The sequence below is a fragment of the Bubalus bubalis genome, chromosome 12, assembly GCF_019923935.1.
Source record: "Bubalus bubalis isolate 160015118507 breed Murrah chromosome 12, NDDB_SH_1, whole genome shotgun sequence".
Lineage (NCBI taxonomy): Eukaryota > Metazoa > Chordata > Mammalia > Artiodactyla > Bovidae > Bubalus > Bubalus bubalis.
In genome coordinates, this window is record NC_059168.1 from 93,438,252 (window position 1) to 93,464,402 (window position 26,151).

General features: G+C 43.4%; 1 protein-coding gene and 1 non-coding gene across 3 annotated transcripts; both read right to left on the reverse strand.

The window, feature by feature from the left end:
* Nucleotides 1-2,882: 2,882 nt before the first annotated feature.
* Nucleotides 2,883-2,954, reverse strand: TRNAW-CCA. Its single transcript has one exon. It is a non-coding gene; the product is annotated as a tRNA-Trp (tRNA).
* A 5,813-nt stretch (nucleotides 2,955-8,767) lies between these two features.
* PDCL (phosducin like) lies at nucleotides 8,768-17,322 on the reverse strand. Of its 2 annotated transcripts, none has more exons than XM_006049836.4 (4): nucleotides 17,123-17,322; nucleotides 15,191-15,367; nucleotides 11,248-11,429; nucleotides 8,768-11,109 (listed from the first exon to the last, which is right to left on the reverse strand). In XM_006049836.4, the coding sequence occupies exons 2-4, from the start codon at nucleotides 15,360-15,362 to the stop codon at nucleotides 10,558-10,560; spliced, it is 906 nt and encodes a 301-aa protein (XP_006049898.1). In that variant the 5' UTR covers nucleotides 15,363-15,367; nucleotides 17,123-17,322; the 3' UTR covers nucleotides 8,768-10,557. The 2 variants fall into 2 exon arrangements, with proteins under 2 accessions (XP_006049898.1, XP_006049899.1); XM_006049837.4 differs by having other exon boundaries at nucleotides 17,094-17,322.
* Between the last annotated feature and the right edge of the window lie 8,829 nt (nucleotides 17,323-26,151).

Below are 26,151 nucleotides of genomic sequence, written 5' to 3' on the forward strand. Positions count from 1 at the left end.
ACCAGGGAAGCCCTGCGTCTCTATCTCTGCTTTGCAAATAAGATCACCTATACCATTTTTCTCGGAGAAGGCAATGGCACCCCACTCCAGTACTCTTGCCTGGAAAATCCCATGGACGGAGGAGCCTGGTGGGCTGTAGTCCATGGGGTCGCTAAGAGTCGGATACAACTGAGAGACTTCACTTTCACTTTTCACTTTCAAGCATTGGAAGAAGGAAATGGCAACCCACTCCAGTGTTCTTGCCTGGAGAATCCCAGGGATGGCGGAGCCTGGTGGGCTGCCATCTCTGGGGTCGCACAGAGTCGGACACAACTGAAGCGACTTAGCTGCAGCAGTATACCATTTTTCTAGATCACACATGTATTTGTTAATATATGATATTTGTTTTCTCTTTCTGACTTACTTCACTCTGTATGATGGTCTCTAGGTCCATCCACGTCTCCACAAATGACCCAGTTTCATTCCTTTTTATGGCTGAGTAATATTCCATTGTGTATATGTACCATATCTTCTTTATCCATTACTCTGTGGATGGACATTTAGGTTGCTTCCAGGAAAGAAAACATTAAGCCACCGAGTTTTGGGGGTGACATGCTACACAGTAACAGCAAGTTGGTGAGGCTCCCATAACTGTTTTCTGATACTTGTCTTTGTCTCCAGCGGAGCACATCCTGGCCCCTTCAATGTCCTGAGGGCTGAGCTTTCAGTGAATGCTTGCTTTCTCTCTTTGCTTTGGGGGATTTACATTCTTGTTCTGAGCACGTTTATGCCCCCCACTATCTCTGCCAATCTAACCAGGATTCTTTGAGGGAATGAGTTATGTCACTGGGGGAGGAGCTCCTGGAAATAAAAGCCATGGCCCCCACTTCTAGATCTCACAACCAGATCCATTTTCTCTTTGTAGAGAGTCAGGGTCATTTCTTGGTTGCCTTTTTCAGGGACTCCGTAATCAAGCTCAGATTCCATCTACACTGAAACATTTTCGGCTCTCCCTTATGGGAAGGGAAATTGAAATTGGCAAAGGCTGGAAGGACGAAATGAGCAAAATTCATCAAGTCAGCCAATTTGGCAAGTAGCTGGACCCGACACACATACAGACAGCAGCCCTGCCTCTCTCCAGGGACCACAGGACAACTGACAGCGGGTGAAAGCATGGCCATCACCACACATATCCTGAAATCAAGTAACCACAGACCTCGGAAACCACAATGACAATGTGGGAGGTTGAGTAAACACAGGCCAGATTTGGTGCTCGTGGGTTTGCACTCATCCTCATTTTATGAGGATCACTTGATCCTCATAAAAACTTTGTGCAGCACACATTATGATGCCTATTTAACAGAAGAGGAAACTGCAGCTCAGGGGAGTAACTCACCCAAGGCTCCAAACTAGAAAGTGGTGGAATCAGTATTTGAGCACAGATCCGTCTCTAGGCTGAAATGAGGACTAGTAAAACCCTTCACCTGCTTCTTTTCCAGATCTACTGACCATGCATCAGAATCACATGGCCTGCTTATTAAAATGCATATACTACTCTCCACCCTCAAGCTTTCTTAAGCAGAGGGCCTGCATTGTGAATAATCACCCTATGTGATTTTGAGGCAGATGGTCTTTGGGGCATATCGACAGGATCACTGACCTAAATCATATAAAACTTGAGATTGCCAGGACTTCCCCTAGAGGTCCAGAGGTTACGAATCTGCAGACAAGGGTTCGATCCTTGGTCAGGGGTCTAAGATCCCACCTTCTGCAGGGCAGCTAAGCCTTCACACCACAACTTCAGAGCCCACGCTCTGGAGCCCACACGTTGCAACATCTTAGAGAAATGTCCTCATGCCACAACAAAGAGCCAGTGCAGCCAAAAATAAATTTAAATTAAAAGTCTGAGCTGGTTGGGAAGTGTTCAGAGGTAACTCAAAGGCTGAAGGAAATATACAACTCTGGAAATAATGGACAGTTATGAGGAACACTGGAGAGAAGAGGTTTCTATGATTCTGTTGGAGGACACAGATGGAACAAAAAGTGCCCAGGAAACTGAGAAGGCATCTTGAGACCGAAAAATGAGGCAGGCAGTTCCAAATAATTAACAAATGACTTTATTGTAGGGTAACTTACTCACCGGGTGTGATTGGCAGAAAAGGATCCAGAAGCATTCCAAGCTGAACCCTACACCATGGAGGGGGCATTGGGACAATTATATAGTTAACCTAGAGCAAGGGAGCCCTGAAGGAGGGCATGGCAACCTGCTCCAGTGTTCTTACCTAGAGAATCCCCATGGACAGAGGAGCCTAGTGGGCTACAGTCCATGGGGTTGCAAAGAGTCAGACATGACTGAGTGACTAAGCACATAGGGCAAGGGAGCAGGTCCTAGGAAACAGGACGTGCATTTTTAGGATTTATCAATGAGCAAAGAGTCGGACACAACTGAGCGACTTCACTTTCACTTTTCACTTTCATGCATTGGAGAAGGAAATGGCAACCCACTCCAGTGTTCTTGCCTGGAGAATCCCAGGGACAGGGGAGCCTGGTGGGCTGCTGTCTATGGGGTCGCACAGAGTCAGACATGACTGAAGCGACTCAGCGGCAGCAGCAGCAGCAACCAGCTTCATAGGTCCTGGGAACTTGACAAGTAAGGTTTTCATTATTGTTTGGGGGCTAACAGAGCACAGAGGCTACCTGGTCCTAATGATTATGAAACAATATCTATTACATACAAAGCCCTTGACAACAGAGAAGTGATTCATTGAACAATCCAGTCCTGGGTAGGGTCAGTGGAAGGGCAGGAGAGACTGTAACGGCCCAAGCCTACCAGGCTTCTCCGTCCATGGGATTCTCCAGCCAAGAATACTGGCGTGGGTTACCATTTCCTTCTCCAGGGGATCTTCCCAACCCAGGGATCGAACCTGGGTCTCCCACATTGGAGGCAGACGCTTTAACCTCTGAGCCACCAGGGAAGCCCTTGGCTATGCTAATAACAGCCATTTACTTGCCAACTCTCCTTTGAAATAAGTCTGAGGAATCCTATTTCTCTCTTCTTTATTGAATTTGTAGAAATCACGGGAATCAGTGTCTTAGTTTTGGCTACTGCCGGGATCCGGCATATTGCATATTGAGTGCATATTGCATATTGAGTGCAGCACTTTCCACAGCATCATCTTTCAGGATCTGGAATAGCTCAACTGGAATTCTATCACTGCTGGGAGCCAGCGTGAGGAGCTCCACCCATGACAAAGGTCATGAGGAAGGAGGCTCGGCATACGCAAAGGCGGGATCGAGCCTCAGGAGTCCCCCTGGAAATTCTCGAGCATCTACCTCCCAAACCAGAGTCTGCCTACTTTCTGCTTTTTGCTTTCACCTACACCTCTGGCTTTATGGGGGCTGTCCCCCACTACCTCTCTCTGAAAAAAAGAGTTAGCTTACAGCTCCAGTTAATAACTCCTGGGTGTGACAGTGTTTCAACCTACAAACTCCTTTGGAAATCCTCTAGCCTGCCTGAATAGGTTTTTCCGGCCACATGTGATTGTTCAGAGCCTCCCAACTGTGAGAGGCAGGAGATGTTCTAAACTGCCTAAACACAGATTCCTTTGAGTAGTTAAAAGATTGATTAGAAATTGTATTGGTGAAGGGTTTTTCACTTGTTGGGCCAATGTTTGCTGCTAAGTCTCCATACTCCTTACCTACTGTGTCCTTGGCAGTGTATTGATTGATATAATGGGTGTATAGAAATGTAAAATGCAGCTTTGTCCAATGCTTTTTGGAAGGCTGGTGCCTGACTTTGGAATAATCACCTTTAGAGAAAAATAAGTTTCTTAAAATGTTAACAGGCCTCTGGGCCAGAAGATGATGTCAATCACCTGAACTTTTGCATATGATAAGTTTGAAAGCCTGGCTTAGATTAGAACCAGGAACTGCTGTCCTTGCATGACTCCACCCCTTCCCCCATTATCCTCTATGCATAACTTAAGGTATAAAAACTACTTTGGAAAATAAAGTGCGGGCCTTGTTCACTGAAACTTGGTCTCCCCATGTCACTCTCTCTCCCAAATTCTAGCTGAGTCTCCATCTGGAGCGCGGAACCCACTATGCTTGCTAATTACGCCTGGGCTTCTAAGATCCGACCGGGGAGGCCTCAGTGTCTCCTCTCCTTCGGGAGAACGGAAGGACGCCTGCGGCCTACGTAAGTGGTGCAAACTTCTTGTCTTGAAGTTTTATTGGTCTCCCGCGTAAACCAAGCTACTCAGCCTCTTTTCTCCACTGAATTTTCCTACTGAGCTATCCTCATTCTATTACTCTTTGTATCCTTAATTAACGTGTAATTAAGAAGTTGTTTCCTGACCCTCGCCTATGCCGTCTCTCCTTCGAATACCCTGGATCAGCTGGGGCTGGACCCCGGCAGGCTACTATAACAAAATACCATAGAGTGGGTGACTTAAATAGTAGACATTTATTTCTCACTGTTTTGAAGGCTAGAAGTCCAAGGTCAAGGTTCCATCAGGTTTGGTTTCTGGTGAGAGCTCTCTTCCTATAAGGACACCAGTCCTCTCAGATTAGGGCCCCACCCTTATGACCTCATTCAACCTTGATTACTTCCTGTAGTCTCCAGCTACAGTCATATGGGGTGGCGGGTGGTGGGGGTGTGGGTAGAGGGGGTTTGGTCAGGACTTCAACATACTAATTTGGGGTGGACACAATTCAGCCCATAACACCAATCGCTGAACAGGCATCCCTCATCTCTTTCCAGAAGTCTTTTTGGGTGAACCATATTACAGCGTACTAAGATCCTGACTCCTGAACTCCAAGTTCTGGGTTTAAGTCCTGACTTTACTAGATGATTGACTTTGGGCAAATTGCTTAACTATAAAATGAGAATGATACTATCTCCCTGGGGTTGTTATGAAAATTATCTAAGTGCTCAGCACAATGATCTGGCACAAAGTAAGTCAAAACGCATGCTGGTAACTCTCATTGCTATAGGCAGGGGAGGCAAGACAAGAAGTCATGGGGTTTGTGATCTGGACATGAAAGCTGTCCCCTGAGCTCAGATGCTTGGGACTCCAGACTTGGGGCTGGCAGGAACCCACTGCTCCCTCTTCTCTCCCTGGCCAGACTTTCCCTCAGCCTTCACTGACCATAACATGAAAATTAAGTGTATGTATGTTTATTCCTGAAACAATATTTGTTTTCTTTGCTACTCATTAATAAATCATGTGAATGTAATAATTTCTGCTTCTCTTTCCTAAAAACAAATTCTGTAAAATGATTCACAGAGTCCCCTGGTGACCTGGCGGTTAGGATTCCCGGTTTTCACTGCTATCGTCCAGGTTCAGTCCCTGGTGGGGAAACGGAGATCCCTCAAGCTGCTCAGCCTGCCCCACCTCTGAAAAAAAGAAAGAAAATAAAATGATTCGTGTATGGTGCCAGACATCTCCCACATCACCCAATCCAAAGTCTGTGCTCTTCTAATTTAACAGGAAAACAAAAAATGATTCATTCCCTCTCCTCTGCTGCCACCGTGCGATCGTATTGGGTTATAACCAGTATTTCTACAGGCTTTGGCAGGGCTGAGGGCTTGATTTGAACTTATCTGGGTCTCAGTGTGCACAGGTAGTACATCTCTGATTAAAAGTATATAGCATGAAAAAAAATATATATATATAGCATGTCTGCACCAAAAGTTATATAACATATAGTCTTCTAGCCCACTGTGGTGAATTCCAGCCTATTCCAGCCTTGGGGATTTTTCCCACTTAGAAATATCAATAACCTCAAATATGCAGATGACACCACCCTTTTGGCAGAAAGAGGAACTAAAAGGCCTCTTGATGAAAGTGAAAGAGGAGAGTGAAAAAACTCAACACTCAGAAAATGAAGATCATGGCATCTGGTCCCATCACTTCATGGGAAATTGATGGGGAAAGAGTGGAAGGTGTCAGACTTTATTTTTGGGGGCTCCAAAATCACTGCAGATGGTGACTGCAGCCATGAAATTAAAAGACGCTTACTCCTTGGAAGGAAAGTTATGACCAACCTAGATAGCATATTGAAAAGCAGAGACATCACTTTGCCAACAAAGGTTCGTCTAGTCAAGGCTATGGTTTTTCCAGTGGTCATGTATGGATGTGAGAGTTGGACTGTGAAGAAAGCTGAGCGCCGAAGAATTGATGCTTTTGAACTGTGGTGGTGGAGAAGACTCTTGAGAGTCCCTTGGACTGCGAGGAGATCCAACCAGTCCATTCTGAAGGAGATCAGCCCTGGGATCTCTTTGGAAGGAATGATGCTAAAGCTGAAACTCCAGTACTTTGGCCACCTCATGCGCAGAGTTGACTCATTGGAAAAAACTCTGATGCTGGGAGGGATTGGGGGCAAGAGGAGAAGGGGACGACAGAGGATGAGATGGCTGGATGGCATCACTGACTCGATGGACGTGAGTCGGAGTGAACTCCAGGAGTTGGTGATGTACAGGGAGGCCTGTCGTGCTGCAATTCATGGGGTTGCAAAGAGTCGGACACGGCTGAGGGACTGAACTGAACTGAACTGAACTGAAGTAGTGACCACTTATGTCATCTCAGACCAGACAACAGAAATGATGAGATGTAGTCCCTGTCCCCAGAGACTTCATAGTCTAATGTGTAAAGAAATACTTAGGCAACTACACACACTGAAGATGGGGTTGTCCTGTGGGAAAAGGAGACAAGGTCATTTAAGTCACCAGGACTTTTCACGTTTCACAACTTAGGAAAAACATTACATTGTTCATTAAATTAAACCAAATGCAATATGATAGCATGATGGTGACAGTAGATTTCTTAAAAATTTATTGATTCATAAAATCTGAGAGCTCAACGCATCTTAAAAAAAATCATCTATTGCAACCCCTCATCTTACAAGAGGGGAAACAGAGGTCCAGGGAGAGGAAGAGACTTATCTAACAGCACACAGCTGGTCAGGGAGAGGACTGGAGTTCATGCTGACTGTACTGCTGATCGTTGCCACCCGGCCAGAACGTGGGTGGCAGTGTGGTCAGGGGTGTAACGGGACTTGGGAAGGACTTTTTGGAAGAAAGGGGGACACCTCAGGGGGTACATTGCTAGTCACAGCCACAGTCCAGATGGAAAGGTTGTTTTTTGTTTTTTATTTGGTTGCTCTAGGTCTTAATTGTGGCATGTGGAATTTTTAGTTGTGGCATGTGGGATCTAGTTTCCTGACCAGGGATCAAACCCAGGTCCTCTGCATTGGGAGCATGGAGTCTTAGCCAATGGACCACCAGGGAATTCCCCAGAAAGGAAAGGTTCTGACATGAAACACAGGTAGGCCTGGAAGACCCAGCTCTCCATCCAGCTTCATATCTTTCTCTCACTTCCTAAAATTCTTTTACGTGTTTTCCTCCTCCAACCTATTCTCTCCACTCTCTTTTTTTCTAATTGATCATTTTATTGACATTTGATCATTTTGCTTTCTTTGCTAAGAACAATACATTTTGGAATGCCACAGACCTGAGTTTAAACCTTGCCTTGCCCTAGCTGTGTAATTTGGAATTGTTACTTAACTCTGCAAAGTCTTGGTTTCTTCATCTTTGAAATATTACTACTTCTTCCCATGAAAAGATGTGGCCTTCAATGCGCCCTTATATTCATTATTAAGCACTTAATTCTTACCAAGTGCCAGGCACAGTTGAGGGTGCTGGGGATCATAAAAACAGCACTTATTTGAAGGCTGACTAGGTATTTTATGAATCAACTCATGTTACTCATCCCCACTTCTCAGATGAGGAAACTGAGGTATGGAAGGATTCTTTATCTTGCCCACAAAGCTGTAAACGTCAGCCTAGTTCCAGAGTGAATAGAGGCTATGCCATACACAGGGAGGAAAATAAAGTCCATGCCTTCATGGGATTTTCATTCCAAAGGAAAGTGGAATCTGGAAAACTACTGAGACAGTTTGTAATAGACAAGTATTGGTTTCTCATTCCTTCTCCCAAGTCCAAGACCAAAAAGGAGCATCAGGTAAACAGAGAAGAGAATCGACCTGAAGGCTCTCCTATTTCAACTCCTTCCGCCCCTGACGCAAATAGAAAAAGACAGCAGGGAACGCTTGTTTTGACAGCTGCTGTCACTCACCTTAATCAACAGGTTGGTGATCCTTAAACTTGAACCAGCTGGAGGGCTTGTGAAACGCGTGCTGGGCCACTCCCAGAATTTCCAATACAGTTAGTAAAGGGGGGTGCCTGAGATTTTGCATTTCTAACAGGTTCCCCAGTGAGGCTGACACTGCAGTTCTGGGATCACACATGGAAAACCACTGAACAATCCATGAAGCACTGATGTTCCCATTGCCAAGCTGAGGAAATTGAGTTTCAAGAAGGCTAGGTGCCTCACCGGAAGTTCTACCTCCAGTGAGGAACAGACAGGATTTGATCTGTCTGGCTCCAAAGCCTGTGCTGTTTCCACTTCCCCTAGGACAGGATTTCCCCATTCTATGTCTATTCACTTTATCCCAGAATTTCTGTTCTTGAAAGGCAAAGTCAAGGTGCTCGGAAAGCATGTTTTCATTTCCAATGAGGACAGAAGATAGCTTATAAAAGCTTTTAAAATATTTCTATTACCCAATAATTCCTCTTCTAGAAGTCTATACTATGAAAATGATCCAAAATATAGCCCCAAATACAAAGATGCTACGTGTTTTAGCCCAAAGCTAGGAATCTAAATATACAATATCAAGGAACTAGTTAAATAAAGTTTGGTCTATCCAAATGATGAAATATTATGAGGCCATTAAAAATTATTTATTTAGAATTTAACAAGTCAAAGCATCATTTATGATACAATATTAAGTTAAAACATTGAACTAAATTCAATAAGCTCTCAATGTTATTAAAAATATTGAAAAAGCTGGAAGGAAATAAACAAGAACACTGACAACAGCTGTCTCTGTTTCTAATTTCTATACTTCCCAAATACTTTCTACAGTAAGCTTTTTTTATTAAAAAAAAAAAAACATGCAGTTTCTTTTTCTGGTTAACTACAAGAGATACTGTCAAGACCCCATTACAGTTAGTTGATTCCTAAAAAGCCAGGAAAAGCAAAACTGAACTTTAAAGCTAACATTTAATTACTGATTATATTTTTCCTGACCCTACAATGTACATAGTTTAAAGTAAAAAAATAAGAGGAAAAAAACTCAAAAGACAATCATTATCATAAACACAAAGAAAGAAGACCAGAAAGATACCTGTAAAATGATAACAGGGATTATTTTTGGTTGGTGGAATTATAAGGCTTTTTAAATCTCTTTTTAGTTTAACAATTATTGTTACATTTTCTACAATGAACATCAATTACTTTTTGAATAAAAAAATCTTTGCTGCTTTCCTTTTTAAGAGGAACTACCTCTTAAAAGGTTGTTTTTAAGAGACAACCACCAAGCAAATTACAGCACATCTATACAAAGGAATAAACAGCAACTTTAAAATGTTGTAAAAGAGTATTCAGTAACACAGAAAAACATTTGCTATATTAACTGACCATACTATAAAACAGTATGTTCAGAATGATCCCACTGTTTTTTTAACAACAAGCACACAAAATGTCTGTGTATACAAAGAAAACACCTTGGAAGGAAATATTCCAAAATATTAATAGTGTTTTATCCTAGGTAGTAAGATCAGAGATTATTCTAATTTTCTTTTTTTTTTTTTTGCTTCTGTATTTTGGTAAATTTTCCTTTCTTGAATATTGGTTACTTTTCCAATATTAAAATAAATTAACAAAAGCTACATTAAACAACAAAAAAATTTTACCTTGTTAAATAAAAGATAAAAAGAGAAAAGGTGAGCAGGGGTATCTTATTCAAAGATCTTTCTTTAAAAAGGCTTCCCAGCTCCATTCGAGCTCTAATTTTTAAATCAAGCTGGTCTTCCAGAATCAAAAGGGAAGTTCGTCTCCATCCTTCCTCCTACTGTAGACTTAACAACGCTTGAGCAGGACATCGAGTCCAGCAGCAAAGGTCCCCCCTGTTGATGGGGCAAACATATGTGGTCCAGAACCTTTAAACAAGCCCCTAGGGAGAGCAGGGTCTCGGGGCTAAAAATTTAACTGCCTTCTATGGCGATGAGTCTGATCACACGTGAATATAATATGATCATTGATGAAGGAAATGTAGTATTTATGTTGCAAATAACACACTAACTATAGGATTATACTCCCGGACCTGGCAGAGACCTCTGAGACCATCTGAAGACAATTTCCAGGACACTGTCTTTAGGATGCTATGTAAATATTGACTGGAAACAATAACAGAGATGTCACGCTAGAGGATCTTAAGTAAACAGTTCAAAAGCCTGGCTTCCTGTTTATACAATGTTAAGTCACTTCATGGCTAACCACAAGGTGATTCAGCACGCTGATTTGATCGGAGAATTTCTTGACCTGACATATCATAAAAGAGACTATGAAGAACAGGGGGAAAAGCCGGAAGATCACACAAAAGAATGAAAATAAACACACGGACATGTGTCTTCCAGCCCAAACCATGAGAGGTCTATGCCACCGGCCCAGATGGTCAATCAATTTCCAAATCGCTGTCCTCACTGTGGCAGGTGGCAGAGTTACGCACAGAGGTTAGCAACAAAACTTCCTTTTCGGGGAGCAACCCAAACTCCTGGAGGAAAGCCTCAAGGTCCACAGCAAAAAAATCTTCCCCCAGCTGGTCAGTGACTCTGACAAAGTTGCCAATCAGTTCGCCCCCCTTGTAGATGAGCAGGGCAGGGAGGGCATTCCTGGTGAAGCGGCTGCTGGCCCCGATCACCGAGCTCCTCACCCGGCAGAACTTGACGGCCGGGTACTCTGCTGCCAGGCAGAGCATGCAACCGTTCATGGCTTCGGTCCCTGGGATGCCGTCCTCGTAAATGTGGACCATGATGAGGGTGCTCCTCTGCTCCTTGTCAATCATGTCCAGGAACCCTTCTCCGCTGGGGATCTCAAAAACCTGCTTAAACTGGGGCCCCTGGTAGAGCTGCTGCCGCATCTCTTCCATCCTCTGCTTCCGGTACTGCTGCAGGAACTCCTCATCATCCTGGTCCTCGTTCATCACCGCCAAGTCCTTCAGAGTCATCTGCGGGGGGACCAGCAGTGAGCGTAAGAGACGTAAACCCGACAGCGACACAGGTTACACAGGACGTGTGAGGCGCCATGCTAATAATGCTGGCGATCGGGGGCAGCTTCTGAGCGAGGCCTGGGTGCTTCTGATTACCTTCCCACTGATCTTCTCCTGGAGGTCCTTCTGCTTCCGCTGCTCCTCCTCCTCGTCCAGATGGGACCTGCAGCTCAGGGACAGCTTCTTGATCAGCCTCTCCATCTCCCGGCACTGCTCCTCCCGCTGCTCTGTCTCCAGCTGTTTGAAGCGGCGCCAGTCATTGATCACGCCTTTTGGACCTGAGTTGGGGGTGAATGTGGAGGTGACCAAAGATGACCAAGGGATTAGGGGCCAGTGCACATCTGTCCAGAGCTGGCTGCATCAACGGCACAGGGATACTCACACAGGGCAGCGTGGTCCACACACAGGCACGTCCATGGCAGGACGGTGTGCGAGAATTAAAGGGCTACACTAAGACCCAATGTTAGGAGATGAGTGAAATGAATTCAAACTCATCTACTCAAAGAAAAATAAAGCAACTCTTAGAAACAATAAGGTAGTTACAGGTCCCCTTCCATGAAAAGTGTCTAAAAAAGGTCAAAAAAGAAAAAGTAAAATGCAGAACAATACCATGGTATGATCCTCCAATTTTTAGAAAAAGAACTATATGTTCATGTACAAATATTTACATATATTTGTATATGTGCATGTACATTGGCATGACCTCTATATTTGCATGTAGAAAAAGGGCAAGAAAAATAGGTAAACTGTTAACAGTGGATATGTCCAGGAAGTAAGATCTAAGGAGACTGGTGAGAGAGAACTTTTACTTTTTTTCTTTCCACACTTCCTTATTACCTGACTTTTTATAACAAGATTGTGGCAGGTTGTCCTGTTATTCAAACTAACCCCAAACCTCCCGGCCCCCATGCTATATAGCCCTGCCCCTTACCACGTGACTTGTAATACCACTTCTGGGATGAAAACATGTAGCCCCAGCCCACTGATGCAGGGTTTGGCCATGTGACTTACTGTGGCCACTGAATTCTGAGCAAAAACTTAACAAGCCGTTCTATGCCTCCAGCGGCCCTCTCTTTCTCTACACTTGGTCAGGAGAACAGTGTGCCCCCAAAGGGGCTGCTCCTGCAGCCTCGTTCCTGGAATGACAGGACATATGAAGCAGAAGCAAGGCTGCTGGTGATCCATACGGGTAGCATGTAACACGACTAAGAAATAAACCTTTGTCATCACAAGACATGAGACTGGGAGGTCAAGGTTCATTTGTCGTCACAGGAAAAAAAATATAAATATCTGTATGAAGAAAACTTTAAAATGCTGCCGAGAAACACTAAGAAAGACCTGAATAAATGGAAAAGCAACACCATATTCCTGACCAGTAAAACAACATCACAAAGGCATAATTATCCCTAAATTCATCCATATATTTAATGCATTTCTGATGAAAATATGTGATTACACATGTGTGCATGCTCCTTTGGAAAAATAAGAAAGCGGGAGTTAAGAAAATAATGACATAGAAGAGTTCTGTATGGGGACCAGGCTTATCAGAGACTAAAACATATTATAATGGAATAATTAAAGCAGTGTGGGAGGACTTCCCGGGTGGCCCAGTGGTGAGGAATCCGCCTGCCAAAGCAGGGAACAGGGGTTCAATCCCTGGTCCGGGAGGACTCCATGGTCTGTAGAGCAACTAAGCCCGTGTGCCACAAGTACTGAAGCCCATGGGCCCTAAAGCCTGTGCTCCACAACCAGAGAAGCCACTGCGATGAGAAGCCCGAGCACCGCAACTAGAAGCCCCTGCGAAGCAACAAAGACCCAGTGCAGCTATAAACAGATAAGTAATTAAAACAGAAAAACAACACTGTGATATTAAAAGACAAATCAGTGGGAGAGACTACCAAGTACAGCCAAAGACGCAAATATAAGCAGAAATTCAGTACAAGATAGAACTGGCACTTCAAACAATGGAGAAATGGCCAGTCCTGGTGTCTGAGTGATTCCCTGGGCCCAGCAAAGGGACCAAGTTTCCAGAGCCTTGAAGACAAGGGGTAACACCCCAAAATACAGACTCATTTTCCACTCTACCTTCACTGGCCAAGCAGCTGCCAAGAACAAGGTCGCATCTCCCGATACCTGGCAAACAAATGCAGTATTGCCTCACGAATCGATTGCTTCTCTGAGGTGCCCACCAGTGTTTTGGGGGAGAAGCTTCGAGAACAAGTTGAGGAGTGGCTGTCCTTCTATGAGACTGGAGAGATTCCCTGAAAGAATCTGGATGTCATGAAGGACGCAATGGTTCAGGCAGAGGAAGTGGCTGCCACGATTACTAGGAAGCTCAAGAAACAGGAGAAGAAACACTTGAAGAAGGAAAAGAAAAGGCTGGCTGCAATTTCCCTGGCTTCTTTAGAAAATAGCAGTGCCCTGGAGGAGTGTGAGGAGACAAGTGAAAGACCCAAAAAGAAGAAAAAGCAAAAGCCCCAGGAGGCTCTTCGGGAGAATGAAATGGAAGACCCATCTGTCTCTTTTTCCAAACCCAAGAAAAAGAAATCTTTTTCCAAGGAAGAGCTAGTTAGTGGTGATCTTGAAGAGACAGCTGGTACTGGAAGTCCTCCCAAGAGGAAGAAATCTTTTCCCAAAGAGGAACCAGTTACTGACCCTGATGAGTCAGAAAACAAGAGGGTCCCCAAGAAAAAGCAGAAATTGTCTTCCAAGGAGGAGCCACTCAGCAGTGGACCTGAAGAGGCTGCTGCCAGCAAGAGCAGCGGCTCCAAGAAAAAGAAAAAGCTCTGAAAGCTATCCCAGGAAGTTAGAATGGACATCTTCCTAGTGGCGCATAACTTACAGAAGTATTCTCCATCCCATCCCCTAGAGCCCAATAAAAATAAAAACAAACAAACAAAACAAAACAAAAAAAAAGCAATGGAGAAAAGATGGCTTATTCAGTAAGTGATACTGAAATAACTGGGTAGCAATATGAAAAAAATTAGGTTGGAGTCCTGCCACTTAACAAAATGAATTCCAAATAAATCAACAGTTAAGTGTTAAACAAACAAACAAACAAAATCATAAAAATACTTTTTTTTAAAAGGCATGGGAGTCTTTTATTAATCCTGTAGTGGAAAAAGGCCTTTTACATAAGAAATAAAACTAAGAAACTATAAAATAATGCTTTCAAGCACATAACAATTGAAAAAAAAAAAACACTTTCTGCCACAAAAAGAACAAAAACCAAGAGACAAACAATAAAATAGAAATATTTGAAACTCAAACCACAGATTAATTTCCTTAATATATAGCTTCCTAAGAAGAAAAAGACCAAGTACCCAATTTTGAAAATGAGCAAAGGACATGAACATATCCTTTAAAATTAGAAAAAAAGACTCATCACTCCCAACCTAGAGGAGTGGAATAGAGGTTCAAGAGGGAGAGGACATATGTATACCTATGGTTGATTCATGTTGATGTATGGCAGAAAGCAACATAATATTGTAAAGCAATTACCCTACAATTAAAAACAAATAAAATTTTTTAAAAAAGACTTGTCACTTCTAAAAAGATAAAAACTAAAACTACAGTGAAGTGCCATTTGCCATCCATCAGGATGGCATTAGGGTATCAGAAAAGTTTGGTAACACAGCAGAATGTCATGTATATGGGAACTGTCACACTCCTGCTTAAACTACAAACCAGTACCAGCTCAACTGACAGCAATTTGGAAATAACAAAATGTAGAAATGTAAATATCCCATAGCTAGGAATTTATACTACCAATATACTCATACCCATGATTAATGGGATATCAAACACCTATTCGAGAAGCTAGACTCAAAACACAGACCGGGCTATCTGAATCATCAGCACGCTGCCATGCATACATGTTAGTATTGCACAGTGCAATGGCTAGAAGCACCGTGAAATGGTAACACTGGGTTGTCTCTAGATGTGCGACTGGAATTAGAGAGAAGCGATCATGAGACTTCTGATACATATTTAATGGACATTTTTTAAACCTATTCCCAGAGCCCAGGATTTCCAGTACCTGTGTTAACTGAGATGCCTTCGCCTGCCAAGTCCGCATCTGTGGGCATGGAACTGCCAGCCAGGGCACCTCTGCCTCTGTCCTTGTCCTCGTGGTCGCTGTCCTCCTCCTCACTGCTGCTGTAATAGTACTGCAGCTTCTCTCCCAGCAACTTATCGTCCAGGGTCGTCATCGTGCCTGGGAGAAGGCGACAACAGCAGGCTGTTAGCTGGCTTGAATCAGACAGACATGAATCTGAAGAGTTGGGGATCACCTGTGCTCAGATCCTACTATTCATAATACCCTAAAAGGGACTGTTTTCATAAGCAGGATCTCAGCAAATCCACACAATGATCCTGTGACAGGGCTTATCATGGTCTTTTTGTAGAAGGTAAAACTGAGGCTCAGATGAGGAAAGTTTCACTGCTGAAAGTTTATAGCAAACAGTTGAGCTGGGCTCAGATCCCAGGGGTTCCTCACTCAGACAGACTGAAGGGGTGGGTCACTGCCTTCTGAACAGTATACACAGTGTACACACAGTATACCCTGAAGTAGGATGGTGGCTTGGAGCAGTCTACAGAGTGACTTAGGATTTTTATCTACACATACTTTTTGGTTTACCTACCAAGCAAGACTGCTGGTAATTGAAAAATTGGATAAGAATTCTCAGGAAAAAATCCAAAAAGCAGCACCAAGAGTGGGATGCTGAGACATTGCTTGTCTAAGCCCATCACTCATTCATCTCTTGCCTTCCACTTCCCAGTGAGGGTTAGAAAGCCCTACCAACTTTGGTTAAAAGAGGGGCCCATGACAAGATTTAATAATTCCCCGGTGTTTAAGTTTCCTAATGTGGCTTGGTCGGCAAAGAGACCACCTGCAATGCAGAAGACGCCTGTTCGATCGCTGGGTCAGGAAGATCCCCTGCAGAAGGAAATGGCAACCCATTCCAGTATTCCTGCCTGAGAAATCCCATGGACAAAGGAGCCTGGAGCACCACAGTCTATAGGATCGCAAGAGTTGCACACGACTTAGGGTGGTGAGAGCCAAGCTTCTGCATCAGAAGAAGCCTGGGACATCTGGGGAGAAAAGTACAGCTTAGTCCCTCACAAGTCTGCCTGAGGATCACTCCAGAAGGGGCTGTAACTCCAGCATGCCTTCCTTTGAACATTGCAATATCATGCTTCCTAGATTACAGGCATCCACGCCCCTGTTAAGACTCCATAACAAAGTGACTTCTCCCACCGGGCAGGGAGGTCTTGAAAACAAGAGATCGCCAATGCCCAGCACGAGGCCTCTGCACAATTGGCCAGGTTCACAGAGACAGCCCGGATCTGTGGGGATATCCAGGGACCCGGGCAGCCAGACGAAGGTGGGGCGGGGGGCTGCAGAGTGGCAGGGCTGAAAAAAAAAGATGCAGGAACAAAGCCGGGATCGGGGGGCGGTGAGAGAAATGGAACCAAACCTAACTTAAAGAGGCAGAGGGGCCCTGGTGGTGCAAGCTGAAAAGATAAGAGACTCGGCAGGGATGCGTACACGGTGAGGGCGGTGCCTTAGGTAGGCGGCGGCAAGGGCAGTGCCAGCGAAGGGGATGGGGAGCAGTCGGGGCCTTTAAGGGGAGGGGCCGAAGGCGGGGCCCGCAGGAGGTCTCCCGGAGAAGGCGGGGCCTTTAAGGGGAGGAGGGCCGAGGGCGGGGCCCGCGGGAGGGCTCGCGGAGGAGGCGGGGCCTTCCGGGGGAAGTAGTCGAAGGCGGGGCCCGCAGAAGGGAGGCAGAGAGGCGCGGAACCTTGGGGGATCCCGAGGGAGTTGGGGCCAGCGGAGGGAGCCGGGAAGCGACAAAGACCCTGGGGGTCCGGGGGCCGCGCCAACAGGGCCATCTCGTCCTGGCTTGCCGACCACCTGTACTCTGCCACCTCCCACCTCATACCCTATCCCCGCCGCTTCTTCCCGGCTGACCTTAGTGCAGTTCCCCGGCCTCGTTCAATCCAATCCTTCAGGCTGGCACTTCGGGAAGAAGGGTAACGCTCGGCTGGAGGAAGAGAAGTGGGTCGGCACCTTGAGCACGAAGAGAAAAGCCGCCTGAGTCCCGACTGCGCGGACCAATAGGGCAGCCTTTCTGCGTCAGCGCGGACACACGCTGCCCAATTAGAGGAAGTGCATCCTGGCCGGCCTAGCGGGAAGCTACGGGTCCTACTTTAGGACAAACTTCTCGACAAAAGTAATACTCTTCTATTTGCTTTATTTTTAATTTGAACGAATGGCCACGCTAGATATGCCCAGCTTTGAGCAATAAGAACAATTTCGTTGTCTTTGACCTGTCCGAAAACATTCCACATGTATTGTTATTGATTGTTAATCACATCACGTCTAGTAAGACAGAAGAAAGGCTTGGACATTAATTTTGCCCAAGAACACACAGCCACTTTGGATTAAAAGAAGAAAGTCAAGTCCGAGACAACTAAACGCAAAGTGAAATCCTGTATTGGATTCCGGAACAGGAAAAGGACTTGAATGAGACAGTTGATGAAATTTGAATAAAGTGTATCAAGAAACAATAGTATTGTTATCAATAGTTCTGATAATTGAGCTACAGTTATGTAAGATGTAAACTTCAGGGAATTCTGGGAGAAGAGTATAGGGGAACTCTATACTATTTTTTGAACTTTTTGGAAACGTAAAATGATTTCAGATTCTGAGCCCTATTCAGGCATCGAATACACAACATGAAGTAGCTCCTAGAAAGCTTTGTGTAAATTGAATCATTCAAAATACACTAAAACAGTACACTGTTTAAAATATAGGTAAGTTTTATTTCCCTAAAATTTGAGATTCTTTATTTGTGATTCTAACCCACCTGCATTTGTCTGCAAATTTGTATATGCGCATGTTTTTCTGAGAAGCTGTTTGTCCAGGCTATCGAGTCAAAACGCCCATCCCCAAATTTAGGAAAAGTTCATATAAAGAGATCCTATGGTAACTTTTTGTATTTTTGTTTGCAGAGTGAATAATCTTACCGTAATCAGATTTTGTGAACAGCCAACTTAAATATGCTTGTGATCTGCTTTAAGTGACAAGCCAGGAACTTCCCTGGTGATTCAGTGATTAAGACTCGGCATTCCCAATGCAGGGGACCCCTGGTTCCTTCTCTGATCAGTTAACTAAGATCCCACACTTTGTTTGGTGGCCAAAAATAATAATAATAAAAATTTTAAAGTAAGTGACAAGCCAGCACCCAGCAATAGTCTCTATATAGGAGAGTCCGCCAAAATATTTGTTAAATACTAGATAAATGCTTGGGCTTCCTTCATAGCTCAGTCAGTAAAAAATCTGCCCGCAATGCAGGAGACCCAAGTTTGATTCCTGGGTTGGGAAGATCCCCTAGAGAAGGAAATGGCAATCCACTCCAGTATTCTTGCCTGGAAAATCCCATGGACAGAGGAGCCTGATGGGCTACAGTCCATGGGGTCGCAAGAGTCAGACACGACTTAGCAACTAAACCACCACCAGATAAATGCTTTGCTTTTTTTTTTTCCTCTCACATCTCCCTGAAGCAGTGTCTTCTTCATGCACGGAGGCTCCTTTTCCTTCAAAATTCACTTTCAGTTTAAGGCTGCAAGTCTCAAGGGGGCCTTCAGAGCTGCTCAACAATCCTAGTTGCCCTAGGCAGACTATTCCCCTACCCTCTAAGCAAAGCAGTTCACACCTGGTCGTTCACATCTTCGACACTCTTCCCCTGTCCTGGCTTATTACCTTATGACCTTGATCCTTATTTCAAGTGAGAAACAGAAGCAATCAGTAGAGTCTTGTACCCTCAAAATGTACCAACAACCCCCTGCATCTGGGTCTATGAAATGAATCACCAGTGCAGTGAATTCTGCTCCTCCAGCATAGAAAAGGAATATTCTGCAGGTTCTTCCCCTCTCTCCCCTGTGTATTCAGGCTTTCTTTCTGTTTTTCTAGTTTTCATCTCTAAAAGAAAATCCTCTCAGATACCATTTTCCACTGTTCAGATTGTTAAAAATCAAAAAAGTTTGATAGCACTCAATGAGACTGTGGGGAATACACGGCTGATAGGAGTGTAGTTGATACAGCTCTTTCGGATGGCAATTGAGAAATATCTATCAATGTGCCTTTAGCATATGCAATCCCACTCCGGAAGGTTTATCCTATCGATATAGTTGCATGTATGTATTGTTTACTTTAAAAAAAAAAAAAGGGAACATGGAGGACATTATGTATGTATTAGTTTCTTCCTTTTGCAATAAAAATACGGACAAATAATACCATTTTCTTATGTGTGCAGGAAGAAAAGCATTGAAGAATATACAAGAAATAATTCAAATGGGAATCAGGAGTGGGAGGGAGACTTTTTATATATAATGTTTTATTTGTAATTTTTAATCATCTGAAAGTATTATCTATTATGTTCCAAAACTTAATATTTTTTTGCCAATCAACCTCACTTTCCTCCTTCACCATGCCTCTCCAACCACATTCATTTCTCTGATCTCCTTAACAGCCAGAACAAATAGATCCCTCATTCTCTCCTCATCCTACTTCAGTTAGGCTTTTGTTGCCCCCAGTCCACTGAAACCACACCTGTGTGGGTAACTGGTGACTTTCAAGTTACCAAATCCTAGATAGAACCACTCAGCAACATTTGACAGTTATTTCAAGAGAAACACTTTCTTCTCTTGGTTTCATGAAGAGTGGGCTTCTCTGATAGCTCAGTTGGTAAAGGATCTGCCTGCAATGCAGGAGATCCTGGTTTGATTCCTGGGTCAGGAAGATTCCCTGGAGAAAGGATAGGCTACCTACTCCAGTATTCTGGCTTTCTTCTCTTGGTTTTCCGAAGGATATCTTCTCCTAGTTTTTCCAACTTCATTGATACCCTCATTAACTGCTTTGCTTCTGATCTCTAAATAAGGGAATGTCCCAGGTTCAACCTTTTGACACCTTTTCGTAGATTCCTTCTATGTATACCCCTGTCAAAGAATAATATGGAAGAAATTAATTATATGCAAACAGATTTACTCATATGAAAGAGAATCAATAGGTGTTTGTCAACAGGGCTTTTAAAAGAGAGGATTTATAAAAGAGAGCAGGGAGATGTGGGGTGTCTGGAAACCATGAGTCTTGTCTGCTTTTCTAGAGGGAAACTGACAAGCTGCTGCTGCTGCTGCTGCTAAGTCACTTCAGTTGTGTCCGACTCTGTGCGACCCCATAGACGGCAGCCCACCAGGCTCCCCCGTCGCTGGGATTCTCCGGGCAAGAACACTGGAGTGGGTTGCCATTTCCTTCTCTGCCGGGAGCCGGCATATTGCATATTGAGTGCATATTGCATATTGAGTGCAGCACTTTCCACAGCATCATCTTTCAGGATCTGGAATAGCTCAACTGGAATTCTATCACTGCTGGGAGCCAGCGTGAGGAACTCCGCCCATGACAAAGGTCATGAGGAAGGAGGCTCGGCATACGCAAAGGCGGGATCAAGCCTCAGGAGTCCCCCTGGAAATTCTCGAGCATCTACCCCCCAAACCTGAGTCTGCCTACTTTCTGCTTTGTGCTTTCACCTACATCTCTGACTTTACGGGGGCTGTCCCCCACTACCTCTCTCTGAAAAAAGTGTTAGCTTACAGCTCCAGTTAATAACTCCTGGGTGTGACAGTGTTTCAACCTACAAACTCCTTTGGAAATCCTCTAGCCTGCCTGAATAGGTTTTTTCCGGCCACATGTGATTGTTCAGAGCCTCCCAACTGTGAGAGGCAGGATATGTTCTAAACTGTCTAAACACAGATTCTTTTGAGTAGTTAAAAGATTGATTAGAAATTGTATTGGTGAAGGGTTTTTCACTTATTGAGCCAATGTTTGCTGCTAAGTCTCCATACTCCTTACCTACTGTGTCCTTGGCGGTGTATTGATTGATATAATGGGTGTATAGAAATGTAAAATGCAGCTTTGTCCAATGCTTTTTTGGAGGCTGGTGCCTGACTTTGGAATAATCACCTTTAGAGAAAAACAAGTTTCTTAAAATGTTAACAGGCCTCCTCGCCAGAAGATGATGTAATTCACCTGAACTTTTGCATATGATAAGTTTGAAAGCCTGGCTTTGATTAGGACCAGGAACTGCTGTCCTTGTATGACTCCACCCCTTCCCCCATTATCCTCTATGCATAACTTAAGGTATAAAAACTACTTTGGAAAATAAAGTGCGGGCCTTGTTCACTGAAACTTGGTCTCCCCACGTCGCTCTCTCTTTCAAATTCTGGCTGAGTCTCCATCTGGAGCGCGGAACCCACCATGCTTGCTAATTATGCCTGGGCTTCTAAGATCCGACCGGGGAGGCCTCAGTGTCTCCTCTCCTTCGGGAGAACGGAAGGACGCCTGCGGCCTACGTAAGTGGTGCAAATTTCTTGTCTTGAAGTTTTATTGGTCTCCCGCGTAAACCAAGCTACTCAGCCTCTTTTCTCCACTGAATTTTCCTACTGAGCTATCCTCATTCCATTACTCTTTATATCCTTAATTAACGTTTAATTAAGCAGTTGTTTCCTGACCCTCGCCTACGCCATCTCTCCTTCGAATACCCTGGATCAGCCAGGGCTGGACCCCGGCACTTCTCCAATGCATGAAAGTGAAAAGTGAAAGTAAAGTCGCTCAGTCGTGTCCGACTCTAGCGACCCCCATGGACTGCAGCCTACCAGGCTCCTCCATCCATGGGATTTTCCAGGCAAGAGTACTGGAATGGGGTGCCATCGCCTTCTCCGACTGACAAGCTAGCATTTTGCAAAGCAGTCAGTCTAGGCAGCCTGCCGTAGAGCTGGCTGGCTCAGGGCATCAAGGAAAACAATGTTAGCTATTTATAGATTCTGCAGAAAACTGTGAAGTACAGGGAACAGGTTGTTTCTGTCTACTGTAAGCACCTCTACTTGGCTGAGCCAATTTCCTCATCAAAATTCTCTCAACTTCTCATGTCAGGATTTTCCAGAGAAATATATTCAAAATACAGGTCATATTTTGATGTTGTAAGCATGCACTTTCATTTATGAGAATTTTAGTCCTGAGGATGTGCTGGTAAGTATTAATTATTGCCTGAATTTAATTGGTCTAAGCTTTAAAACCATGCAACAATTCCTATCTAAATGTATGAGAAAATAATAGGGCCATAGTTTGTATTATGAATCCCATATTTTATTCCTTTTTTAAAAATATCCCTTGGGTTTCTTTAAGGTTCCAAGAAATGTGAATAAGTGTAGTGTAACTGCCTTAGTTATCTATTCAGTTCAGTTCAGTCGCTCAGTTGTGTTCGACTCTTTGCGACCCCATGAACCGCAGCACGCCAGGCCTCCCTGTCCATCACCAACTCCCAGAGTTCACCCAAACTCATGTCCATTGAGTTGGTGATGCCATCCAACCATCTCCTCCTCTGTCGTCCCCTTCTCCTGCTGCCCTCAATCTTTCCCAGTATCAGGGTCTTTTCAAATGAGTCAGCTCTTCATATCAGGTGGCCAAAGTATTGGAGTTTCAGCTCCAACATCAGTCAATCCAATGAACACCCAGGACTGATCTCCTTTAGGATAGACTGGTTGGATCTCCTTGCAGTCCAAGGGACTCTCAAGAGTCTTCTCCAACACGACAGTTGAAAAGCATAAATTCGTCAGCACTCAGCTTTCTTTATAGTCCAACTCTCACATCCATACATTACTGCTGGAAAAACCATAGCCTTGACTAGACGGACTTCTGTTGACAAAGTAATGTCTCTGCTTTTGAATATGCTATCTAGGTTGGTCATAACTTTCTTTCCAAGGAGTAAGTGTCTTTTAATTTCATGGCTGCAATCACCATCTGCAGTGATTTTGGAGCCCCAAAAAATAAAGTCTGACACTGTTTCCCCATCTATTTGCCACGAAGTGATGGGACCAGATGCCATGATCTTAGTTTTCTGAATGTTGACCTTTAAGCCAACTTTTCACTCTCCTCTTTCACTTTTTTCAAGGGGCTCTTTAGTTCTTCTTCACTTTCTGCCATAAGGATGGTGTCATCTGTATATCTGAGGTTATTGATATTTCTCCCCGCAATCTTGATCCCAGCTTGTGCTTCTTCCAGCCCTGCACTTCTCATGATGTACTCTGCATAGAAATTAAATAAACAGGGTGACAATATACAGCCTTGACGTACTCCTTTTCCTATTTGGAACCAGTCTGTTGTTCCATTTCCAGTTGTAACTGTTGCTTCCTGACCTGCATACAGGTTTCTCAAGAGGCAGGTCAGGTGGCCTGGTATTCCCATCTCTTTGAGAATTTTCCAGTTTATTGTGATTCACGCAGTCAAAGACTTTGGCGTAGTTATCTATTGCTGTAGAACAAATTACCCCAACATTGAGAAAACAGAACAATATTCATATCTCCTAGTGTACGTGAGTCAGGGCTCTGGGCATGGCCTAGCTTGGTGCCTCTGGCTCAAGATGTCTTATAATGTAGCAGTCCAACATTTGGCTGGGACTGAGGTCTTATTCTCAAGTGGGGAGTTGGGGCAACAGAGATCCACTTTCAAGCTGATTTCCATGGTTGCTGGCAGACTTCTGTTCTTTTCCACCTGGGTTGGCTTCCTAAATGCCCTTGTTATCTAAGATAACAAGATAAGAGAGAGAGAGAGGGACAGAGAATCCAAGACCGAGAGAGAGAGGAACAGAGAGAGAATCCAAGACCAAGATAGAAATCAGTCTTTTATAACCTAACCTTCGAAATTACACCCATCACTTCGGTTGTATTATTTTCATTTGAAGTGAGCCAGTGAATCCAGCCCACACTCAAGGGGAAGGGATTATATAAGAACTTGAATACCATACCAAGAGGCTGAGGGGTCCACCCTGAAAAGTTCTCCTTAGGGGGACTGAAAGCCAGTTAAGTATGGAGACATATTTAGGTTGGTAATATTTTAGAGGATTTTGAAAGTTAGATAACATAATTAAAAGCCAGAAAGAATAGCTATCGTTGTAATTTTTTGCAAAAAGTAAATTAGACAGCTTAAAGAGTTGAGCGGACAGAAAACAGGAATCAACAAAAGGTAAAAAAGTAAGAGAAAACTAATAAAACGTTTAAGTATAAATGTAAATGTACAGTTTTAATACTGATTTTCATTGATCTCTCTTGTTCTCTTGTGTATTATAGAGGGGTTATCCACTTGTACGCTTGCTGGGAATGTCGTTTGCATCCATCAGGAATATGACTGTGTACCCGAGTCAGTGAACAGCATTCCCCAGGACCGCTCAGTTTACCTTACCAGTATTCAGGGGTGATGTGGAGAGTGACATTTCCTTTTAATGAGAGTACCATGTGTAATTTATAGTTTTTGAAGTATTTTACCTGTAATGTAAGGTTTTTGTTTATTCATAGAGAGTACTGAAGGTTTTTCCTGGTGGGAAAAACAAAATCCATGAGCTCTTAAAGCATTTGCCTTTTATCAAGGGAAAAATCTTGATCCAACCAGATTTGCCAACTATTATTAAACACATTTAAAGTTTTGAAGTAACTGAAATACTTAAATGCCTCGAGGCTGGGTTCCCAGGCTTACCATTTTTCCAGATTATAATCAACTGGAGATAAAACAAGACTTGGTCCTCTACTGAGTTTCCCAGATAAAGTTTTTCAACCAATATTTTTGTAAATTTAGAACAAATTTGTCCCTCTTGTTTGGATTATTTTTGTTATAAAAGTATTAAAGGTCGAGAAATATTAATAGTTTTGGATAACATCAACCAGTGTGAGAATTATTTCAAATAACCTTTCTCTTTACCTTCCTCTGTCAGTATGGGGCCAATTTGTGGGAATTGAATATGTCTTTCTTATTTACAAATTAGACTAAACAACTTTTTGTTTTTGTATTAATGAATGTAAAACCAGTGAGGGCTACTTCCTTATAATAGATACTTTTTTAAGTATTAAAAGTGGTATCTTTAGTGTATGCTTTAATTTTATAAATTGAAATTTGCTTTAGATGTTAGATTGTCTTTAAGAAGCAATTAAATTTCTTTTTAAGGTTTTGATTAGAGCCATCTGAGAAAACCTCTTTGCTTTCATAGCTTTGACAACAATATTTTAGTAGCAATATTTTTCTTTAAATAGTCCAAATATTTAAAATGTAAGAAACAAAATTCTTTCTCTTTTTTAGAAATATTTGGGTTTCTCTTATTTACATATACATTTTTAATCTTTATAAGCCAGTCAGGACAGAGCTTCATTAGATTTTGAGAGTATGTAATAACAGATACGGGGCTTCCCAGGTGGTACAGTGGTACAGAATATGCCTGCCAGTGCAGGAGATGCAAGATATGTGGGTTCCATCCCTGGGTCAGGAAGATCCTTTAGAGGAGGAAATGGCAACCCGCTACAATATTCCTGCCTGGAGAATCCCATGGATGGAGGAGCCTGGTGGGCTACAGTCCATGGGGTCTCAAAAGAGTCAGACACGACTGAGCACACATGCAGTAATAGATAAAACCTGTGTTCTGATTAACATGGTGGATTACACTGATTGATTTTCAAATGTTAAACTAGTCTTACATTCCTGAGATAAACCCTATTTGGACATGATGGATTATAATTTACATACATAAATATCTGAATTTGCTAAGATCTTAAGGATTTTTGCATCTGTGTTCACAAGGGATATTGAGCTGTAATTTTTTGTTAAGTTATTGTCAGGTTTTGATGCCAGGGTTTTACTGATCTAATGAAAACTAGTTAGGAAGTTCTCTCCATTTTCTGAAAGAGCTTCTGTGAAACTGACATTATTTTATCCTTAAATGTTTAATAGAATTCACCTGGGAAACCACTGGGAGCCTGAAGTTTCCTCTGTGGGAAGCTTTTCATAATGAATTTCATTTGTTCAGTAGATAACGCAGCTATGGCAGGCAGCTTCTAAAATGGTTCCTGTAGCAGTAAATAATCTCTTAGCTCTCAATTCACTCTTCTTGGCTTTTTAAGAAT